We start from the raw sequence: 19,668 nt of genomic DNA on the forward strand, positions 1-19,668 counted from the left end.
CCATATTAGAAGAGAAAAATAGATTTGATGAGTTTATATATAATTGTATTTCTTCTAACTCTTAAAGAGTTGAGAAGAAGCAAGTCTCACGCGCTCTACTTTGCATTTTGTCTTTTTTGGACCAAATTTATTTATTAATATAAAGATTACACTAATACTTTTAATCCAAATAAATCGTTTCCGTAACGATAATTTAGTTCTCCCTCTCGTTATTTGTTCAGACATTTTATGGAATAGTCGTTACATATAACAGCCACTTTGGAGTGGTAGCCTGATATGAAAGGTTGCATCTCTTTGTTTGGATCCCACTTTTTGGCTATAATTACACGTCAAAGCACTCTTTTTCCCTCTTGCATTGTTTTAATAAAGAAAAAGTAATTGTGATTTGTTGCTGCCTTATTGAGTGTGTTGAACACTTGTGTTTGAAGTACCATTACATTAGTGAGGTTAATCGGTTCTATCCTATAAGAAAATAATTCTAAATCTTGCATATTAGGAGGAGATTAAGTTCCTTAAGGATACACTGTGAATTTAGTGGGCTCGGATTTATTTCTATTGCTTCTATATTTATGTTTTTGTGTTTGTTTACAGGTTGTGAATTTTTTTTTTTTAATACAGATTACTAACAGTATGCTCAGAGACAGAGCTAGATCATTAGTTACGTATTCGGACGAACCCAATAATTTTGCTTAGATCTAGTATTTGTATTAAATTATTTATAAAATATGTATAAATCTATTTACGGACTCAATAGCTAAGGCTTCATTTGCTTGCACTTAATTGAGGTCTGAGCCTTTAATCATTCAGATCTCAAATATTAAATGTGTTTGTTTTTAAAGTCTAAATTTTAATCATTCAAATCTTAATCATTAAGTATTTTTTTACTTCACAACTACTTAATGAGTCTGAATAAGTCTGTATGATTAAGATCTATAACAAATACTTAATTTCATTAAGATGCTATTATCCACATTCATTATTAATTTCTACCATCGCCTACCATTATCAACTACCACCATCATCACCATCTTTAACCATAGCCGTGACCACTACCACCACCCTACCACCATAATCCTCAACCATAACTATAACGACCCGACTTGTCGTTTTGAGAATTTACGTTCCGTTCAGTGACTTAAGGTCCCGAACAACTTCGTAATATGTATTATGATCCGCGTGTGGAGTCGAGTTTGGTTTTCGGAAGATTCGGAATTTAATTGAAAGAACAATTCTCATTTATAAAGCTTGAATTTATAAAGTTTGACCGGAGATTTGACTTTTGAGAAAACGACTCTGAAATAGAATTTTTATGATTCCAATAGATTCGTATGGTAATTTCGGACTTAGGCGTATGTCCGGATTTGGATTTAGAAGTCCATAGGACAATTCGACGCACTTTGGCGAAAGTTGAAAAATAAAAAATTTTTACTAAGTTTGACCGAGGAGCTGACTTTTTGATATCGGGGTCGGAATCCGATTTTGAAAATTGAAATAGGCCTGTTATGTCATTTATGACTTGTGTGCATAATTTGAGGTCAATCGGACTTGATTTAATAGGTTTCAGCATCGAATGTAGAAGTTAGAATTTCTTAGTTTCATTAGGTTTGAATTAAGGTGCGATTCGTCGTTTTGATGTTGTTATATGTGATTTGAGGCCTCTCGAGTAGGTCTGTAACATATTTTGGAACTTGTTGGTATGTTTGGACGGGGTCCCAAGGGGCTCGGGTGAGTTTCAGAGTGGTTTCGGACCATTTTTAGTTGCTGGTTTTTTGCCACAGAGGTATGCATCGCGATTGCGTACAAACGGGCGCGATCGCGAAGAGCAATTTTGCTATTTGGAAACTATGAATCGTGATCGCGAAAGCCTTTTCGCGATAGCGTAGAGGAAAACTTCTGCTGCAATGACCTAACTTTGGAAGCTTATATCTCGCAATCTATAAGGAATTTGGAGATGATCCAAAAATGAAAGTTGTAGCTCTTTGTGTCTAGTTTTCAGAAAATTAAACTATTTGTCATTTGGAATTTTTTACAAATAGTTAGGACCATTATACTAGAGGTTGTCTGGAAGAGTTGAGGAGTTTGTGATTCGCGATCGCGAAAAGCAAATTTTGAGTTGGAAAATTTTGTGCTTCGCGATCGCGAAGAATAAATGCCTGGACAGAAGCTATATTTTGAGGTTTCGGCCATTTTAACATATTTGAAACTATGGAGCTCAGATTGAAATAATTTTTGAGGCGATTTTCAGGAGATTTTCAAGGGAAACATCGGGGTAAATATTCTTAACTCAATATTGGTCAAATTGCCCGAATCCATGGTTATTTTTAACATTTAATTGGTGATTTAAGTTGGAAAATTGTGAAAACCCTTTTGGTTTAATTTGAAGAATTGAGGGTCGAGCTGAGGTCGGAATTTGGTAAAATTTGTACTCGTGGTTGAATGGACGTTCATATTTTGTAACTTTTATCGGGTTCCAAGACATGATCCCCACGGGTAATTTTTGAGTTAAATTTCGAATTTTTGTTCGAAAATTAGTATTTTCACATGGAATTAATTCCAATAATTTGTATTGACAAGATCAAATTAATTGTGACTAGATACGAGGCTTTCGAAGGCCAATTCGCGAGGCAAAGGCACAGCGGAGTAAAGAATTTTACGGTTTGAGGTAAGTATCTTGCCTAACCTTGAGTGGGGGAAATTACCCCTTAGGCATTGAGTCTTATGTGAAAATTATGTAATTGAAAACTATGTACGCGAGGTGACGAGTACGTACTTGGTTTATATGTGCAAATTACATTGGTTAAAATTCGTAGACGCCCTTATGTATTAAATTGGAAAATTGTTGAAACATAGTAAATCCTTGTTTGTTGGATTTATTTTTATATGATAATTTGGTGTGATTGTCACCTTGATTTTTGTGTGAATCCTGTGTTTTTGTTGAGTTGATATTTCCTGGAGATAATTTCATTATGGTTTATTCATTTACAAATAATTTATTAAATAAATTTAAATGAGGCATTAATCTATTTGCCAAAAATTTGGATTAAAAAAGGTGTTGTTCCTTGATGAATTACTTTCCAGTTCATGTTATTGAAATTGGTATTGAGATATAAAGGCCGTAAATCATATTGAAGCAAAATGTTAAATTGTGAAATATTATTTTGTTGAGTTGTTCACTTCCGGATATTTTTGTTAAGATTTTATACACAATATGGTCGAGCCATGGGCTCCTTATTGTGAAAAATAATGTATTGTTGATTTCTGTGACAAGTTGTGATATTTGAGCACTTGATGTGCAATTTGTGATATGTTGTAATATTTGAGCACTTGATGTGCAATTTGTGATATGTTGTAATATTTGAGCACTTGGGGTGCAATTTGTGATATGTTGTAATATTTGAACACTTGGGGTACAATTTGTGATATGTTTTGATATTTGAGCACTTGATGTACAATTTATAATATGTTGTGATATTTGAGCACTTGAGGTGCAAGTTGTGTTATGCTATGATAATCGAGCACTTGAGGTGCGAGTTGTGATATATTGTGATATTGATACACATGCGGTGGTATAAGATCTGGGTGTTGAAACGCATGCGGTGAGATAAGGGGGGTTTGATACGCGTGGCTAGTAAGGGAACTACTAGAAGCCATGCGGTGTGATAAGGGTGGCTAAAATGCGTGATGCTATTTCGGGAAAAATGATTTTAAAAACTAAATGTGAAGGCTCCCGCGGTGATATAAGGAAAGATTAAAATTTATTTATGATTTGGGACTACGAGGCGGTACCTCGAAAGTGCCCTTTGTTGATATTTTTCTATGGCTGCACTTGCCTTTGGTTATTTTATTTTTCCGTGATATGTAAATTTTTGTGTTCTTCCGTGATGCATTATTTGCTTTTATTATGTATTTTGTATTCCTTGTTGTATTGTGTCGGCTTTGGCTCTTTGTACAAGGCTCTGAGGATTTGTGTTTCTGGTTTTTACTGGTTTTCGAGGTTTGAGTTATTTTGAATAAAAGAAATTGCTATTATATTTTAATTTAATAAATTTTACATCCAAATCAGTAGCTATCGGATGCTTCATTTTAATTGAAATGTCATTTTCTTCACCCAAACGAGTTCAAAAATAAATTAATTTCTTTGTTGATTCCTTACTTGGTTTAAAAATTGTAAACTTACTTTATTGAAAATAAATTGATCATGCGGATCTTATATACATTGATATTTTGGTATGTTAGTTGTCCGTGCGGTTGTAATAGAGATATGGGCATGAGGTGCCGTGAAAAAATAAAAGTGGACTGAGATCCGTGTTTTATGATTATGAAATGAGGTGTCACATAGTGACTTTTATTTGAAAGAATTATACTCGAAGGATATTTATTTGAAGGAATTATATTCGAAAGATTTTTATTTTAAAAAAAAAATTATATGTGAAAGATTTAGATTTGAAGGACTTGATTAATTGGTTGTAATTATGTTCCTTATTCGTTTGAGCAATATTTATGGTGTTCTTGTTGCCTTGTTGTTCATATCCTTGATTGATCTTTGTTGCCATCACGACTATTTATTTTCTATTATTTTTTGAATGCTATATTGCACAAGTTATTTGACTAGTGAGTATCTTGACTGTACCTCATCACTATTCCACCGAGGTTAGTCTTGATACTTACTGGGTACCGACTGTGGTGTACTCATACTGCACTTCTGCACATTTTTGTATAGAGCCAGGTATTAGAGATATCAGACTCGGGCAGAGTTAGGGTGTTGATCGCAAGGACTCAAGGTTAGAGTTGCTTGGTCATCGCAGTCCCTTGGAATCTTTCCATTATATTGTACTGTCAACTCTTATTCAAACAATATTGTATATTCGATCCTTGAGATCATTCCATGTATTCAGTTAGAGTTCGTGACTCGGTATTACCAGTCGTGGGAGGTTGTTATAATTAGTTCCGTTGTTGGTTTCAACACTTGTATTAAATTATATGTTAAAAAAATAGCTCGAAATGTAATTGTAATAGGCTTACCTAGCCTTAGAGACTAAGTGCCATCACGACGCCTGTGGTGGGATTTTGGGTCGTAACTTCTTTCATTCATGTCGTGCGAAATTTGTTGATTTTGGAATTTGAGCCTTTGTATCTCTACTCTCTCACAAATGGTGAGGACACGTGCTACCGAGTCAGCTGAACAGACACCCGCGCATTCTACTAGGGCCGCAAGAGGCCAGGGCCGAGGTAGAGGCCGAGGTGGAGGCCGAGGAAGGGCACATACCGCGGCTAGAGCACCGGTCAGGAGCAACATATCAATGGTGGCAAGCTTATGAAGGGGGTAGACTAACCGAAACACCACCACCAACTTGGGCTCAATTTTCAGAGATGTTTTTGAAAGAGTTTGTTCCCCAGACTCTCTGGGATGCGTGGCGCACAGAGTTTGAATGATTGCGTCAGGGCACCATGACAGTGTCAGAATATTCTATCAAATTCAGTGAGTTAGCCCGTCATGCACCTATCTTGGTTCATACAGTTAGAGAGTGAGTCCGCAGATTCATTGAAGGGCTAGATTATGATTTTAAAATATGTATGGATCGAGAGTTGTAGACTGACATTCCATTTCAGCAAGTAGTAGAGATTGCCAGAATGTCAGAACGTGTTCGAAGTGAGGAAAATGAGCCTAAGGAAACCAAAAGGTCTCGGAACTCTGGAGGATTCAGTGGATTCTACTCTGCAGCTATGACTCATCATGGCGGAGGCCCGGGCAGTCAGTCAGCCCAGTCCGCAATTCATAATACTCGTAGTGCTCCAGGTAATACTTTTAGTGCACCACCGGCACAGGGTTCTTAAAGTGGTTATTCCAGTTATCCGGCACATACTCAGTATGAGCAGTCGCAGAGGGGTTGTTATGAGTGTGGTGATACTAGGCACATCATGAGAAACTGTCCCAGACTTGGGAGGGGTGAATTTCATCAGAACACTCAGGCTACAAGTTTTATTTCAGTTAATACTCCACGTGCATAACCAGTTAGGAGTGTAGGACAGGCGGGTAGAGGGCGCCCAATAGAGGGAGGCCCGACCTGTTAATATAATTGATATGACTTAGCTAAGGCCAGTACACCAGATGGTGTTGTTACAGGCATGATTTAATTTATAATAAAAGGAGCAGCGGCGATGCCAGAAAATTCAACAAGGGTGTTCAAACCTCTACCAGTAGGCTATGCAAGGGTGTTAAAAGTCTATTTTTAATCAATAATAAGTAATATTTTACCTTATACGTAGTATAATATTGGTGGAACGTAGCTTCGCCCCTGAAAAGGAGCACTATTCTTATTTTGATTCAATTCTGATTATCGAGGTGAGACCTCCTATCGTGCTCCATATAGGGCGAGTTTGTGATTTGTACACCACTCACGTGCTTATCCCTGTTGGAAGATTTGACGGTGTTAGCCCGTGTCTATCATGTTGTTTTGCACACTATTGAGGGCTATGAGTCCAAAAGTGACTTTTTGTTACTCAATATAATGGGTTTTGATGTAATTTCGGGATAATTGATTACAATTTTATGAATTATATGTCCTACCGGTACGGGGATTCATTATGTGTTGTGAAATTGTTTCACGGAATTTATCCCAAAAATAAAGGTTCGAAATGTAATTGTAATCGGCTTACCTATTCTTAGAGACTAAGTGCCATCACGCCGCATGTGGTGTGATTTTGGGTCGTGACAATAACCACACACTCACCCACCTAAACTACCACCACCAACCACCCAATCACCATAAACCATAGACGGCACCACCCACAATCATAAACTACCACCACCCACCATCACCTTACTCAATCACAACCACAACAACTATCACTACCCACAATTATTAACTATTACTACCCATCGCCACCATCCTCAACCATAATCAGAGGCGGAGTCAGGATTTGAAGTTTATTGGTTCTGAATTTTTTCTGGGACCCATAGCTCGTCTTTGTTACTGGGTTCGCAATTAAATATTTATACATATTTAATAAATTTCTTAATAAAAATACAGTGTCTAAGCAAAAGTGACTGGGTTCGGCCGAACCCACACCTAGTAGGCTCGCTCCGCCCCTGACTATAATCGCTATCACTGTCTATCACCACTAGCTACTACCAGAACCACCACCATCAACCAAAATCGCCACTAACCACCACCTCTAGTCGGCACTCACAAGCAACTCTGTTAGCCATCATCACCACCAACTACCACACACACACACACACACACACACATATATATATATATATATATATATATATATATATATATATATATATGATAGAATATTAGATTAATTAGTATTTTATTTGAATTTATATTTATTAATTTTTATATAAAGATAAATTCTATATATTCAGATGTTTAATAAACAAATAGCCTTAATTATTTAGTATTCAGATCTTAAATTATATGTGTATTCAGATTCAGATGTCTTAATCTTAATACACATTTTGATATTCAAATATGTATTCTGATTGAGATATCTTAATTTTAAATAAATAAATAAGGCCTAATAGACTGTTTGGCCAAGCTTATTTTTTAGTCAAAAGTGTTTTTTGGGACAAAAATAGCTTCTCTCTAAAAATACTTTTTTGAAAAGCGCTTTCGAGAAAAATACAGTTAAAAATATTTTTTAAAAGTTTGGTCAAGCACTAATTGTTACTCAAATATTTTTCAAATTAATTAGCCAAACACAAATTTTTTGAAAAGAGTTTTTGACAAAAGTAGCTTTCTATAAGATTGCTTGTGAGTTCAACGGCAACTTACAAACTTTAAATTGTGGCACACCTCTCATCTCCATTTCCATCTCCGCCAAGCCACTTGCCAAAGGTAGGAAGTGTTCTCACACAGCTGCGATGTGTTATAAAACTAAAATTTCTCTGCTTCGACGTGCGAGTGACGCCACTAACAAGTGACAACATATACGTATATATTTAGCAAACGCCGTCAACATAGCTTTGTCAACTATTCAATTGTATGCGTGCAGTTCGAGCAGCCTAGCTTCTTCTGCTACAGAAAATGGATATTTCCTCATCACCACCAATTGTAGGAGGAGGAGAAGAAGAAGAAGAAGCTATGCTATTGCTGGAGACTGAAACTCCAACTCATTCTAACGATGTCGTTCCAGATTCCGTTGACTTCTACGGCCGTCCGGTCCTCCGATCAAATTCCGGTCGATGGCGATCCGCTTCTCTCATCATATGTAAATCACATCAATTGATATGCTTTTTCGTTTTTTAGTATTCCGTTATTCATTTCATTTGACATGACCCTGCTTACACATAGTTACTAATATTTTGTGCACTACTTCTTTCGCTACAAATATTTCTGATTAGATTTTTAAAAATTATTAGTTCAATTCTTCTTATAAAAAGAAAAAAAGTGGAATTCACTGTGTTAGTGAAGTCAGCAATTTGTCCTAGTTAGCTGAAACCATGAGCAAAATCTGGATATAGCCTAACTGGAAAAGTTACTTAGATTGGCTGTTTGATATTGACAGCACCAAGTGTATTGATTTGGTGTTTTTTCTTAGGTTTAATTACACTAAACACCTCTATAATATGACTCAGCTTTAGATACCCCTTTTATTTTAGAATTAAAATATTTACACACCCTCTACACTATGAAAATCCTTTAATCTGCGTGTTCTAGATTTCTGCTGTCTCCAATTTGAATTTAGCACTAATTATTCTGAAAAAATGAATTCAAACTTAGTGCACGTCGCAAGATGTAGACAAGTCTGAAACATTTGTTAGTTTTGATCTTCATAATATGAAGTTATGAACTCCATCTTTCATGTTAGGCAGAGAGAGTGCTAGTTACTATTACTATATTGTTATATGGCAGGCGTGGAAATAGCGGAGAGGTTTGCATATTATGGAATAAATTCTAACCTAATTAATTACCTGACTGGGCCACTGGGTCAGTCCACTGCGGCAGCTGCCGAGAATGTGAATGCGTGGTCCGGAACAGCGTCGCTCACTCCCCTTTTGGGTGCTTTGGTGGCTGACTCCTTCCTCGGTCGTTATCGCACAATTGTGTTTGCTTCTCTGTTTTACATTCTGGTAAGTGTTAATCTCTTATTTTTCAAAGTTCTTGGCGTTAGGCACTGAGAAATGGTCCACAAGACCTCAAATCAATATACTTGTATAGGTACTCGGGGTTACTAAAGAAGGTAATATCATTGAGGGATATTGTTCTCTGTAGTCCTTCAATTGATTGCTATGGATTCAATGCTCAATGCTCTAATAACCTTTATCCTATTCTGTTCAAAGTTTTGGTCTTTTGAATTTGAAATGGTGTTGAAAAGCATGATGTGAGTTCACGATATGAGAATTTTGTAGATCGGACATGGATCGTACAAAACTGCCTAAGATCAAGAATTCTCATTGCCTATTTGAATGTTCTTTGAGTTTCCAGCTTGTACCTAATAGAATACAATAGATTGTACCTTACAGAATTATGAACCTTACTCTATCATTGGAATATGCCCCATTCATATAGCCCATCTTTTGGATTTTTTTCTGTTTATATTTTTCTATGATTTAAATTTCTAAACCTCGATTTAACATGTCGTAAGATTTTGAACTGTTTTTGTGGAGGAAAAGCTAGTTTAGGAGCAATACTACCCCCTTTAGCATAGGTGGATTTAGGACCCACCAGCCGCTTCCTCAAGGTTTTCTAAAGTTGAAATTTTAACCTTCAAATGTGTAGGACTTATAGTTGTCTCAAGGGCATGGGTCTAGTAGTAAAAGTGCAACACGTGTTGTGTAGGTTAGGGGCACGTCATGGGTTTGAACCGTGGCACAGACAAAAGCTTGGTATTTATGTAGAAAAGGATAGAGGACCGAGCCCATTATCCACGAGTTTCGAATCATGCGCCACTAGCCCTCGGGGATTTCTTGGTTATCAAAAAATATTTAAGAACTTAGTAATACTTTTTCATATATATTATGTTGGATGAGGTTGAGAGTTTGTAAGGTTTGCCTACTAGAATGTCTTTTGAATTCAGTTAGACAAATATTCCATCTAGAAATGGCAGTCACTTCTACTTGTGCTTTTGATTCGCATGATAACAGGGACTCGGACTATTGACGCTTTCGGCTGTCTTCCCCTTCTTCAGCTCTTCTAACTGCCAAACTACTGATAATGCTGATGCATGTTCTCCTCCTCGACTCCAAGTTGTATTATTCTTTTTCTCTTTGTATCTGGTCGCAGTAGCTCAGGGAGGACACAAGCCTTGTGTTCAGGCTTTTGGGGCTGACCAATTTGATCCACTAGATCCCATAGAATGCAAAGCCAGAAGCTCATTTTTCAACTGGTGGTACTTTGGCATGTGTGGAGGTAATATTGTGACCATCTCGGTTCTGAACTACATTCAGGACAACTTTAATTGGGGTCTTGGGTTTGGCATTCCTTGTGTTGTCATGTGCCTTGCACTTGTCATTTTTTGGTTTGGTACATTAACTTATCGGTTTAGCAGCAGATGTGATAAAATAAGCCCATTTGTGAGAATTGGCATGGTTTTCAACAAAGCAGTGAGAAATTGGCTTGCGACATCTGTAGTGACATCAATAGAAGAAACAAGAGTGCAGTGTCATCAAGATTCCCAGGAAAACAGGTAACCGTTGTCAGTTATAAAATTTTATTGATGTCTTATTGAATAGTCAGATAAGTGGTTAGTTTTATCCAAAAAAGCAAATGGTGTGATATAAATGCTGTTCTTTCTATCTTAACCAGAATATTAGACTATCTTCTGCTGTAAATATAAGACTTGGAAACAGAATTATACTGCATAATACTTCACAGAATGTTAGTCTGTTTATAGGTTTCTGAACAAAGCTTTGCTTGCACCTGATGATCATTCGGCTGAAGATGGCCAAATTTCCAAAATCAATGATGTTGAAGCAGCAAAGGGACTTCTCAGGCTGGTTCCTATATGGGCGTCGTGTTTGATATATGCGATCGTATTTGCTCAAGCATTCACCTTATTTACAAAGCAAGCAGTCACAATGGACAGATCAATTACGCCATCTTTCAGGATACCATCTGCTGCCCTTCAGTCCTTTATCAATGTTTCTATTGTCATTTTCATTCCAATCTACGAGCAGATCCTAGTACCTATTGCGAGAACGATTACTGGAACTCCATCTGGTATTACAAAACTCCAAAGAGTCGGAACTGGGATCTTTTTGTCTGTTCTTACTATGGCAATTGCAGCACTGGTGGAGAAGAAGCGCCTCGAAATTGCACGAGAATATGGATCGGCTGATGTACCAAATGCAACAGTTCCAATGACTATCTGGTGGTTAGTTCCGCAGTATCTTTTAATTGGAATTTCTGATGCATTCACTATGGTTGGTCTTCAAGAATTCTTCTATGATCAAGTGCCTAGAGAATTCAGAAGCATAGGTCTCTCTCTTTACCTTAGTATCTTTGGTGTGGGGAGCTTTCTAAGTAGCTTCCTCATCTTTGTCGTTGAGAAAACAACAGGTGGTAAAGGCGAAGATGGTTGGATTTCAGACAACTTGAACAAAGGACATCTAGATTACTTTTATTGGCTACTTTGTGGAGTAAGTGCTCTTGGATTTATGACATATTTGTATTTTACACGGCGTTATGTTTACGCTCATTGTGGAAAGGTCATCTGAAATTGTTTAAACTGAGGTTTTTATGTTCTTTGAATTTACCAATGAAAAGATAAAACACAAGTCTTGACAAGCATATAATGCCTCATGAACAAGTGGAAACATGACCAATTTGTTCATCACAGATTCCCTTAACAATTAACAGAGTATTGGTTGCGCTCATCACAGATTTCCATATGGAGTACGTGTTCGGGATAAGCATTTTTTTATTGGTATAACCATTTGGTCTCCATAATTCATTGGCCCGACTAATCCAAATTCTCGCGGATGAACGACAAAAAAAGGACACTTTGGTGCCACTATTGGTTTTTTTACCCGCTTGCCCCATGAGCAACACTTCAAGTTTAACAAGTGTTGCCTCTTGCTTGCCCCATAGACAACACATTTGACTTTGTACATTAAAGGTTCAACCAGCGGGTCAAAAAGTCAAGAGTGACTATTTTCAACATCATTAGGTGTAATTTCCTGAACTCGCGCTGCGTAGGCCAATTTAAAGGGGAAGCACTACCTACCAAGAGTTTCTCTTTCCTATCGCTACATAAGCAAATTTTGTTATCATAATCATCCACTTTATATACCAAGCATGGTTGGTCTGCAGGAATTCTTAAATATGAAGAGAACTGAATAGTTTGTCGTAACAATAATAAGACAAGTTTTATATGAAATGCTTCTAGCAGCTTGGATAGAAGAGGAAGCAAAAGTATGTAGCAATTTTGAAAATACTTATTGGTGCATGTGGAATCATGTGATCTTTTATCTTCATTCTTTTACCCCCTTTAAAAACCAAAAAACTTCAACTACATGCAACAGAAGAAATGAAAGAGAAAATCTAAACCAGCCAACTCAAACATGAAACCTCAAAAATATAAAAGCCGGCCTATTTTCATGCAAATTTAAGAATTCAGCTGGTTATTCCAATAAGATTGTTTACAAAAACTAAGTCCTACTCAAGAATCATAAATAAAGACTTCTACCAAAGCCAATGTAGCTTGGTAGTTTCCCATCTACACATATCTTACAAGGGAAAGCTCAATCTGAAGAGACTCTAGAGTTATTATGTTAAATTAAAGAATGAGTGATATTAGTATCATAACAGCTCTACGATCAGATATATTCTTGTCAACATTACTCATCAAAACAATCATCCGATGCCAAGGTGTTTGCGAAAGTTGGCTCAGAGAGCAACTGAAATTGCAAGGTTCCATCTTCCAATATCACCAAACCAGCCACATTATGAGAGGAAACCTTTCTGTTTATCTTATACACCATGAACCATTCCACCCTTTCAGGACAAGTAAAGAGTCAACCAATGCCGAATTCCATATACATGACTACAACAAAAGAAATGAAACAAAGCTCACACCGAAAGTAAAATTGGTTGAAACAACTTTCACATAAGTCATCCTAAATTTGCTTGTATATGTTATCACACTGTTTTTTCTTGTCAACACGCAATGGCCTATTAAGTACATGTTGCATCATGCCACATTTGACCAAGCTTGAAAGAAGGTGCTTTTCCAATTAATATAATGAAGATAATAGAACTACTCGCCTACACAAGGAAAGAAAGGAAAATCGTCAAGTTAGAATTAGGTCGAGGAGCAAAGCTGTCCTATCACAAAGATATAGGAATAAGAAACTTCACTTACAACGAGAACAAATACCGTCCTGATTGAGATAAGCATTCAAATATCAATGCCATAGACATCAAGTCTGATTTCTACACTGCTTTCCTTTCTCATTGAACAAGAAGCATCAGTTGAATTGAAAATGAAACTGCTCCCAATTTTTAGTTCTCATCGCTCAATAATTTTTTGAAAAGAAATTGTTCAATTATGTATCATCAGCCATGAAAAGTAAACAAGCAGTACTATGCTTGACAAGAGCATTATAGAGAAAGTGCAATATTATCAAGGAATTGAATAAACTAAGAGATAACTGATGCTCTGCAGCCACTGTCTCCACTGTAAAGACTTCTCTTCTAGCTTCTAGTTTTCATCTATAAATCATACACCTCGGGCATCTTCTCCCTGAAAGGCAGCACATATTTCTCCAGAAACTTGGATTCAGGACACATGACAACAGTGTAAAGACTTAGCTTCCCTTTTACCAGCTGGTTTTCTTTGAGAAATTTCAAGATTTCATTCCGTGGCATGACCCTCTTCTCCAAGCTCAACTTTAAGAGTGTCGGACGAAAAGCCAGATAACTAGGTTCATACCCGATCGTTCATGAAAAACTTTAATGTACTTCTTATCTTAGCCTCTGATGAAGTCAAACAGTAAGGAAGCTTTCGTACCATTGCGCTTATATCAGAATCAGACCATCCAAAACTCCGGAAAATATCTAATTTCCTTTCTAATTTTTATTCATCAAGTGATACGAGTGCTTCAATGGCATGAAGAAACATCCGTGACTCCCGAGGTATGCGAAAATTCTTTTCTGCTCGATTTACTACTCTCTCAAGCCACTCAGGGTTATTAAGCAGATACCTAGGACGCCGATAAAAAACCGTCTCAATGTCCATTTGTGAAAACCCAAGATTTTGCAACAGTAACATATTGGGTGGTATTGCTTTAGGGAGATTATTGGAAAGCAGCCTAGACTCTTTCTTAACGACCCTAGCTACTGCATCGTAACTGCCCAATAACTCCAGAAGACAATCAACACTGGGTTTAATAGTAGTATGTAAACCTCTTGTCAAGAAATCGCTTTTATTGATAAATGTAACAAGGTCAGATCCAGATAAGCCAGGTTCTTGTAAAACCTTAATTTTGGGTTTAAGGTTTTTATCAATGTGAGAAAATAAATATGTTGGACAGCACAGGCCCAATAAACGACTGGCCCTATTATAGCTGAAGCAGCCTCTTTGTACATGTTATACTCTTTTATGTAATAGACACATTTTGTAGTAGCTAGCCACATTTTGCATTTACTTGATAGCCACTTCCACTTGTATATAAACAAATAGATGATTCTCGAATAAAACAAGTGAGACATTTTCATTTCAATAGATAAGATATTTTCTCTCTCTTCGTCTCTCTTCTCCTTCTCTGATAATGGAGTTTGTACAATAATCGAGCTCTCTTGTCCGAGTCGAGCGATGTTACCCTCGACCTTAGTTTTACAAGGAACGGTTTCACATACAAACCCTAATAATCCAAAATTTGGGGTTTTACGGATATTGTGGTCGATTACTTCAAAGATGAAGCTTTAATGATGTTGTCCATGGAGTTTTGACTGAATTTTAAAGCCTTGATAGTTTTCCACCATTTCAGAGGAAGAGCGGTATCATCTACTCTCACTCCTATCCGTTACTGTATATATGTGATCCTGCTTTGAAGCTTTCTTAGAAATATCATTTGATTTTAGAAATACCAGGTGTTATCATGACCATAGATGCTGAAACTACGTCTTCGTCCGTCTCCTCTGAAGGTTTTGCTACTTTTAGTCTAGATCCTTCTCACCCTTTCTATGTTCATCCGTCGGATAGTCCTGATACTCATTTAGTTTCTCCTCCGTTTGATGGTACTGATTTTGTCGCGTGGAGGAAAAGTATGCTTGTTTCTCTGTCTGCCAAAAATAAACTGGGCCTGATTAATGGTCGGCATGATAAACCTTCAGTAGATTCTCTCTATTATCCCTTTTGGGAAATATGCAATAACATGGTGATCGCTTGGATCACTAATTCTTTTTCTAGGGAGATTTCTACCAGTGTATTGGGGTATGACACTAATAGGAAAATCTGGTTAGATATAAATGAAAGATTTGGACAGTCTTATGGGTCCAAATTCATTCAGATTCAGAGGAAAATTGACACTATCTCTCAAGGGACTTCAGATATTGCATCATACTTTACTAGGTTGCGAAATCTTTGGGATGAAATGAGTACTGCATATGTATGTCCTGTTTGTTCTTGTGGTGTATTACCCAAGTTCATTGAAGAACTCAAGCTCTTTTGCTTCTTAGCTGGCCTTAATGAATTTTACTCTACAGTTAAGAGTAACATTCTTTTGATGACTTCACTCCCTACTGTTAGTAGAGCTTATTCTATGCTACAACATGATGAGAAACAAAGGGAATCTTCTCACACACCAGGCTCTCCAACGAGTCAGTTTCTTTCTCTGCATCTTCTACACCTTCTGGTAATCAGAAAACTTTTAATCAAAGGGATTAGTTTGAGTCAAGAAAGCCTGGGCAAGGTGTGGGAATATCATGCAAGTATTGTAAAAAACCAGGGCACACCATTGAGAAGTGCTACAAGCTGCATGGATTCCCTCTTGATTTCAAATTCACACGGTCTAAAAGGTTTGCCTCATGTGTTTATGCTGGCACTTCATCTATTGAGTCTTCAGTTCAAGCTCCTCTTTCTCAACCTGTGACTTCATCAACTCATGGTTTAAGCCAGGATCAATATCAACATCTTGTCTCTCTTCTACAATAAGCAAATATTTCTCCTGGTACCAATAACAATGGTTCTTCTGGAGAAACTTTTGGCTATGCTCACTTTGCAGGTTTGTTGAAAAGTTCTATGGTTAATTCTGTTGATTTTCATGTTTGTGCATCTTCTCAGTTAAGTGATGATACTTGAATTTTAGATTCTGGGGCTACTAACTACATGACACCTCATAAACAGTTTCTTCACAATTTAAAACCATTACCTAAGCCATTCTTAATCACTCTTCCTAATGGTTATAAAGTCAAAGTTGTCTCAACTGGATCTTTACACCTTAGGGCTGACATAACGTTACATAATGTCCTTCTTGTGCCTTCTTTTCAATTTAACTTGATCTCAGTATATCAACTTCTTCTTTAACTTAATTGTCTTGCAATACTCACCATTTCTAATTGCTACTTATAAGGCCCTTCTCTGAAGTGGCCACTGGAAATTGGTAAAGTTACTAATGGTCTGTATTTTCTCCACCTTGATGATACTGCTCCATCATCTATGTCAGTCCCATTTGCTGTTTACAATGTTTCTGATTTTACTGCATCTTCTTGCCCTATTTTTTCTAATCAGTCTTGTAATGTTTCTACTTCTGCACTTAATCCTGTAACTCCTTTTCCCTTTGCTCCCCATTGTAATTCAATTTCTAGTATCAATAAAACTGATCTATTTTGGCACCAAAGACTAGGCCACATACCTTTTGCTAGAATGAAATCTATTCCATTTGTTTCTAGCAAGGTTTCTTCTAAACAATCTTTTATTTGCTCTATTTGTCCTATGGCTAGGCAACAAAGATTACCATTTACTGATAGCTCCATCTTTTGATATCTGCTCCTTTCCAGTTAGTACACATTGACATTTGGGGACCCTACAACACTAATACCTTTGATGGTTTCAGATATTTCTTGACTTTAGTAGATGATTTTACAAGAATCACCTGGACCTATATACTTTCATGCAAGGGTAATGCTTTATCTATTATTAAAGCTTTTATTTCTATGGTAATCACACAATTCCACACTTCAGTTCAAAGTTTTAGATCTGATAATGCTTTTGAGCTTGGTACTAGTTCTGAGGCCAAATCCTTTTTCTCTTCCCAAGGTATTTTGCACCATACCACCATTCCACACACCCCACAACAAAATGGGGTTGTAGAGAGAAAACATAAGCACTTACTGGAAACATCTCGAGCTTTGTTGTTTCAATCTAACTTACCTTCCAAATATTGGGGTGATTGTGTCTTAACTGCTACCTATCTTGTCAATAGATTCCCTTCTACTGTTTTGAATAACATCTCACCTTATTAAAAACTTTATGGTCACCCTCCTTCCCATGATCATCTCAAGTCCTTTGGTTGCTTATATTTTGCCACCTCACCTAAGTTTGGGAGGGATAAATTCCAATCTAGGGCCATTTCTTGCATCTTTCTTGGTTATCCTTGTGGAAAGAAAGGATACAAACTCTTGAATTTATACACTCAATCCATTTTCTACTCTAGGGATGTTGTATTTCATGAGTTTGTCTTTCCTTATGCTTCCCCTTCTTCTCCTATTTTCACAGCTCCATCTCCTCATTTTGTTGACACTCCTTCTTACACCTCTTCTGCTCCATTAGTCTCCACTTCCTCATCTTCTCCAATTTCTGCCCATGTATCTACTCCTCTTCCTGATCTTTCCTCTTCTGTTGCACCTTGTGCTCCTCCACCTCTTAGGAAGTCCCTTAGGGTGAGTAATCCTCCTCCCTATCTTTCTGATTATTCCTGTTCTAATGTTCAGTCTTCTTCCCCTCCTAACTCTAAGCTATCCACTGCTGAACTACACTTGTATGAGCCTCACTTTTACCAACAGGATGCTTCCCATCGTGCTTGGCAAAAGGCAATGCTAAAGGAATTTGAAGCTCTTGAGGCTAATCACACTTGGGACATAGTCTCTCTTCCTCCCAACAAGAAGCCCATTCCTTGCAAATGGGTATATAAAATCAAGCAGAAATCTGATGGTTCTATTGAGAAGTACAAGGCTAGGTTGGTGATTAGAGGGGATACTCAAAAAGAGCGCATTGACTACAATGAGACTTTTTCCCCTGTCGTTAAATTCACTACCATTAAATGCCTCCTCTCCCTTGTTGCCAAGAAGGATTGGACGGTCTACCAACTCGATGTAAATAATGCTTTTCTTCATGGGGATCTAAATGAAGAAGTATACATGAAAGTTGCCCCTGGCTTGCAAGTTTCTGCTTCTTCTACACAGTTTTCCTCTACTTATCCTCTAGTTTTCAAGCTCAAGAAGTCTTTGTATGGCCTCAAGCAGGCTTCTAGACAGTGGTTCTATAAACTGTCTGAAGCTCTGCTCTCTAGAGGCTACATTTCAAGCAAAAATGATTATTCCTTATTCACAAAATCTGTTGATGGGTCTCTCACTGTACTGGCTGTTTATGTTGATGACATTTTGTTGGCTGGGAACAACATTTTTGAGTTGGACAGTGTCAAGACCTTCCTAGATGCACACTTTAAGATTAACGATTTGGGTTCCATTCATTACTTCTTGGGTTTAGAGGTCACTCACACTTCTCAGGGATTTGTCATGAGCCAACAAAAGTTTACTTCTGATTTGCTAGTTGAATTTCATTGTCAGAATTTCTCCTCAGTGATGACACCTCTTGATTCTTCCATCAAGTTGGTTGCTGACATGTGAGAGCCACTATCTGATCCTAACACTTATAGGAGGATCATTGGGAAGTTGAATTTTCTTCAACATACCCGGCCTGATATTGCCTTTTATATGCAACATCTTAGCCAGTTCTTACAGGCTCCTCAAATTCCTCATATGTTGGCTGCTATACATGTCCTTAGGTATCTGTCTGCTGTTCCTGATCTTGGGATCTTGCTCTCCAATTCTTCTGATTGTTCTCTTATAGCCTATGCTGATTCTGACTGGGCTACTTGTGCCCAATCTCGGAGGTCTATCACTGGTTATTACATCACACTTGGTGGCTGTCCTATATCTTGGAAGAGTAAGAAGCAGCCTACCATTTTCTTATCTTCCGCTGAGGTAGAATACCGAGCTTTGAACATGGTTGTGGCTGAAATTTCTTGGCTGATTAGGATTCTAGCTGATCTTGGGTTGTTGATATCCTCTCCTATCCCTGTTTATTGTGACAGGAAGGCATCACTTCATATTGCTCGGAATCCTATTTTTCATGAGCGTACAAAACACATCGAGATTGATTGCCATTATGTGCGCGACAGTCTGCATTTTGGCTTGGTTTCACTTCATTTTGTTCCAGTTCTGAACAAGTGGCTGATATATCAACCAAGTCTCTTCCAGGACACCTCCATCATAATCTGTTTGGCAAGCTTGGTGTGCTCTCACCCTCAAGCTTCCGGGAGGGGGAGGGGGGGTATTGGACAGCATAGGCCCAATAAACCACTGGCCCAATTATAGCTGAAGCAACCTCTTTGTACATGTTATACTCTTATATGTAATAGACACATTTTGTATTTACTTGATAGCCACTTCTACTTTTATATAAACAAATAGATGGTTCTGGAATAAAACA

At 37.4% G+C, this 19,668-nt stretch overlaps 2 protein-coding genes across 2 annotated transcripts; both read left to right on the plus strand.

Moving 5' to 3' along the window:
- Positions 1-7,792: 7,792 nt before the first annotated feature.
- On the plus strand, positions 7,793-11,760 carry LOC104090185 (protein NRT1/ PTR FAMILY 5.10-like). The gene is made up of 4 exons (XM_009595241.2): positions 7,793-8,223; positions 8,868-9,085; positions 10,100-10,641; positions 10,849-11,760. The coding sequence occupies exons 1-4, from the start codon at positions 8,040-8,042 to the stop codon at positions 11,669-11,671; spliced, it is 1,767 nt and encodes a 588-aa protein (XP_009593536.1). The 5' UTR covers positions 7,793-8,039; the 3' UTR covers positions 11,672-11,760.
- Positions 11,761-15,055: 3,295 nt separating this feature from the next.
- On the plus strand, positions 15,056-18,803 carry LOC138907303 (uncharacterized). The gene is made up of 6 exons (XM_070197897.1): positions 15,056-15,974; positions 16,112-16,180; positions 16,265-16,461; positions 16,543-16,851; positions 16,956-17,214; positions 17,674-18,803. The coding sequence occupies exons 1-6, from the start codon at positions 15,056-15,058 to the stop codon at positions 18,801-18,803; spliced, it is 2,883 nt and encodes a 960-aa protein (XP_070053998.1).
- The last annotated feature ends 865 nt before the right edge of the window (positions 18,804-19,668 follow it).

The sequence above is a fragment of the Nicotiana tomentosiformis genome, chromosome 3 (genome assembly GCF_000390325.3).
Source record: "Nicotiana tomentosiformis chromosome 3, ASM39032v3, whole genome shotgun sequence".
Classification (NCBI taxonomy): Eukaryota; Viridiplantae; Streptophyta; class Magnoliopsida; order Solanales; family Solanaceae; genus Nicotiana; species Nicotiana tomentosiformis.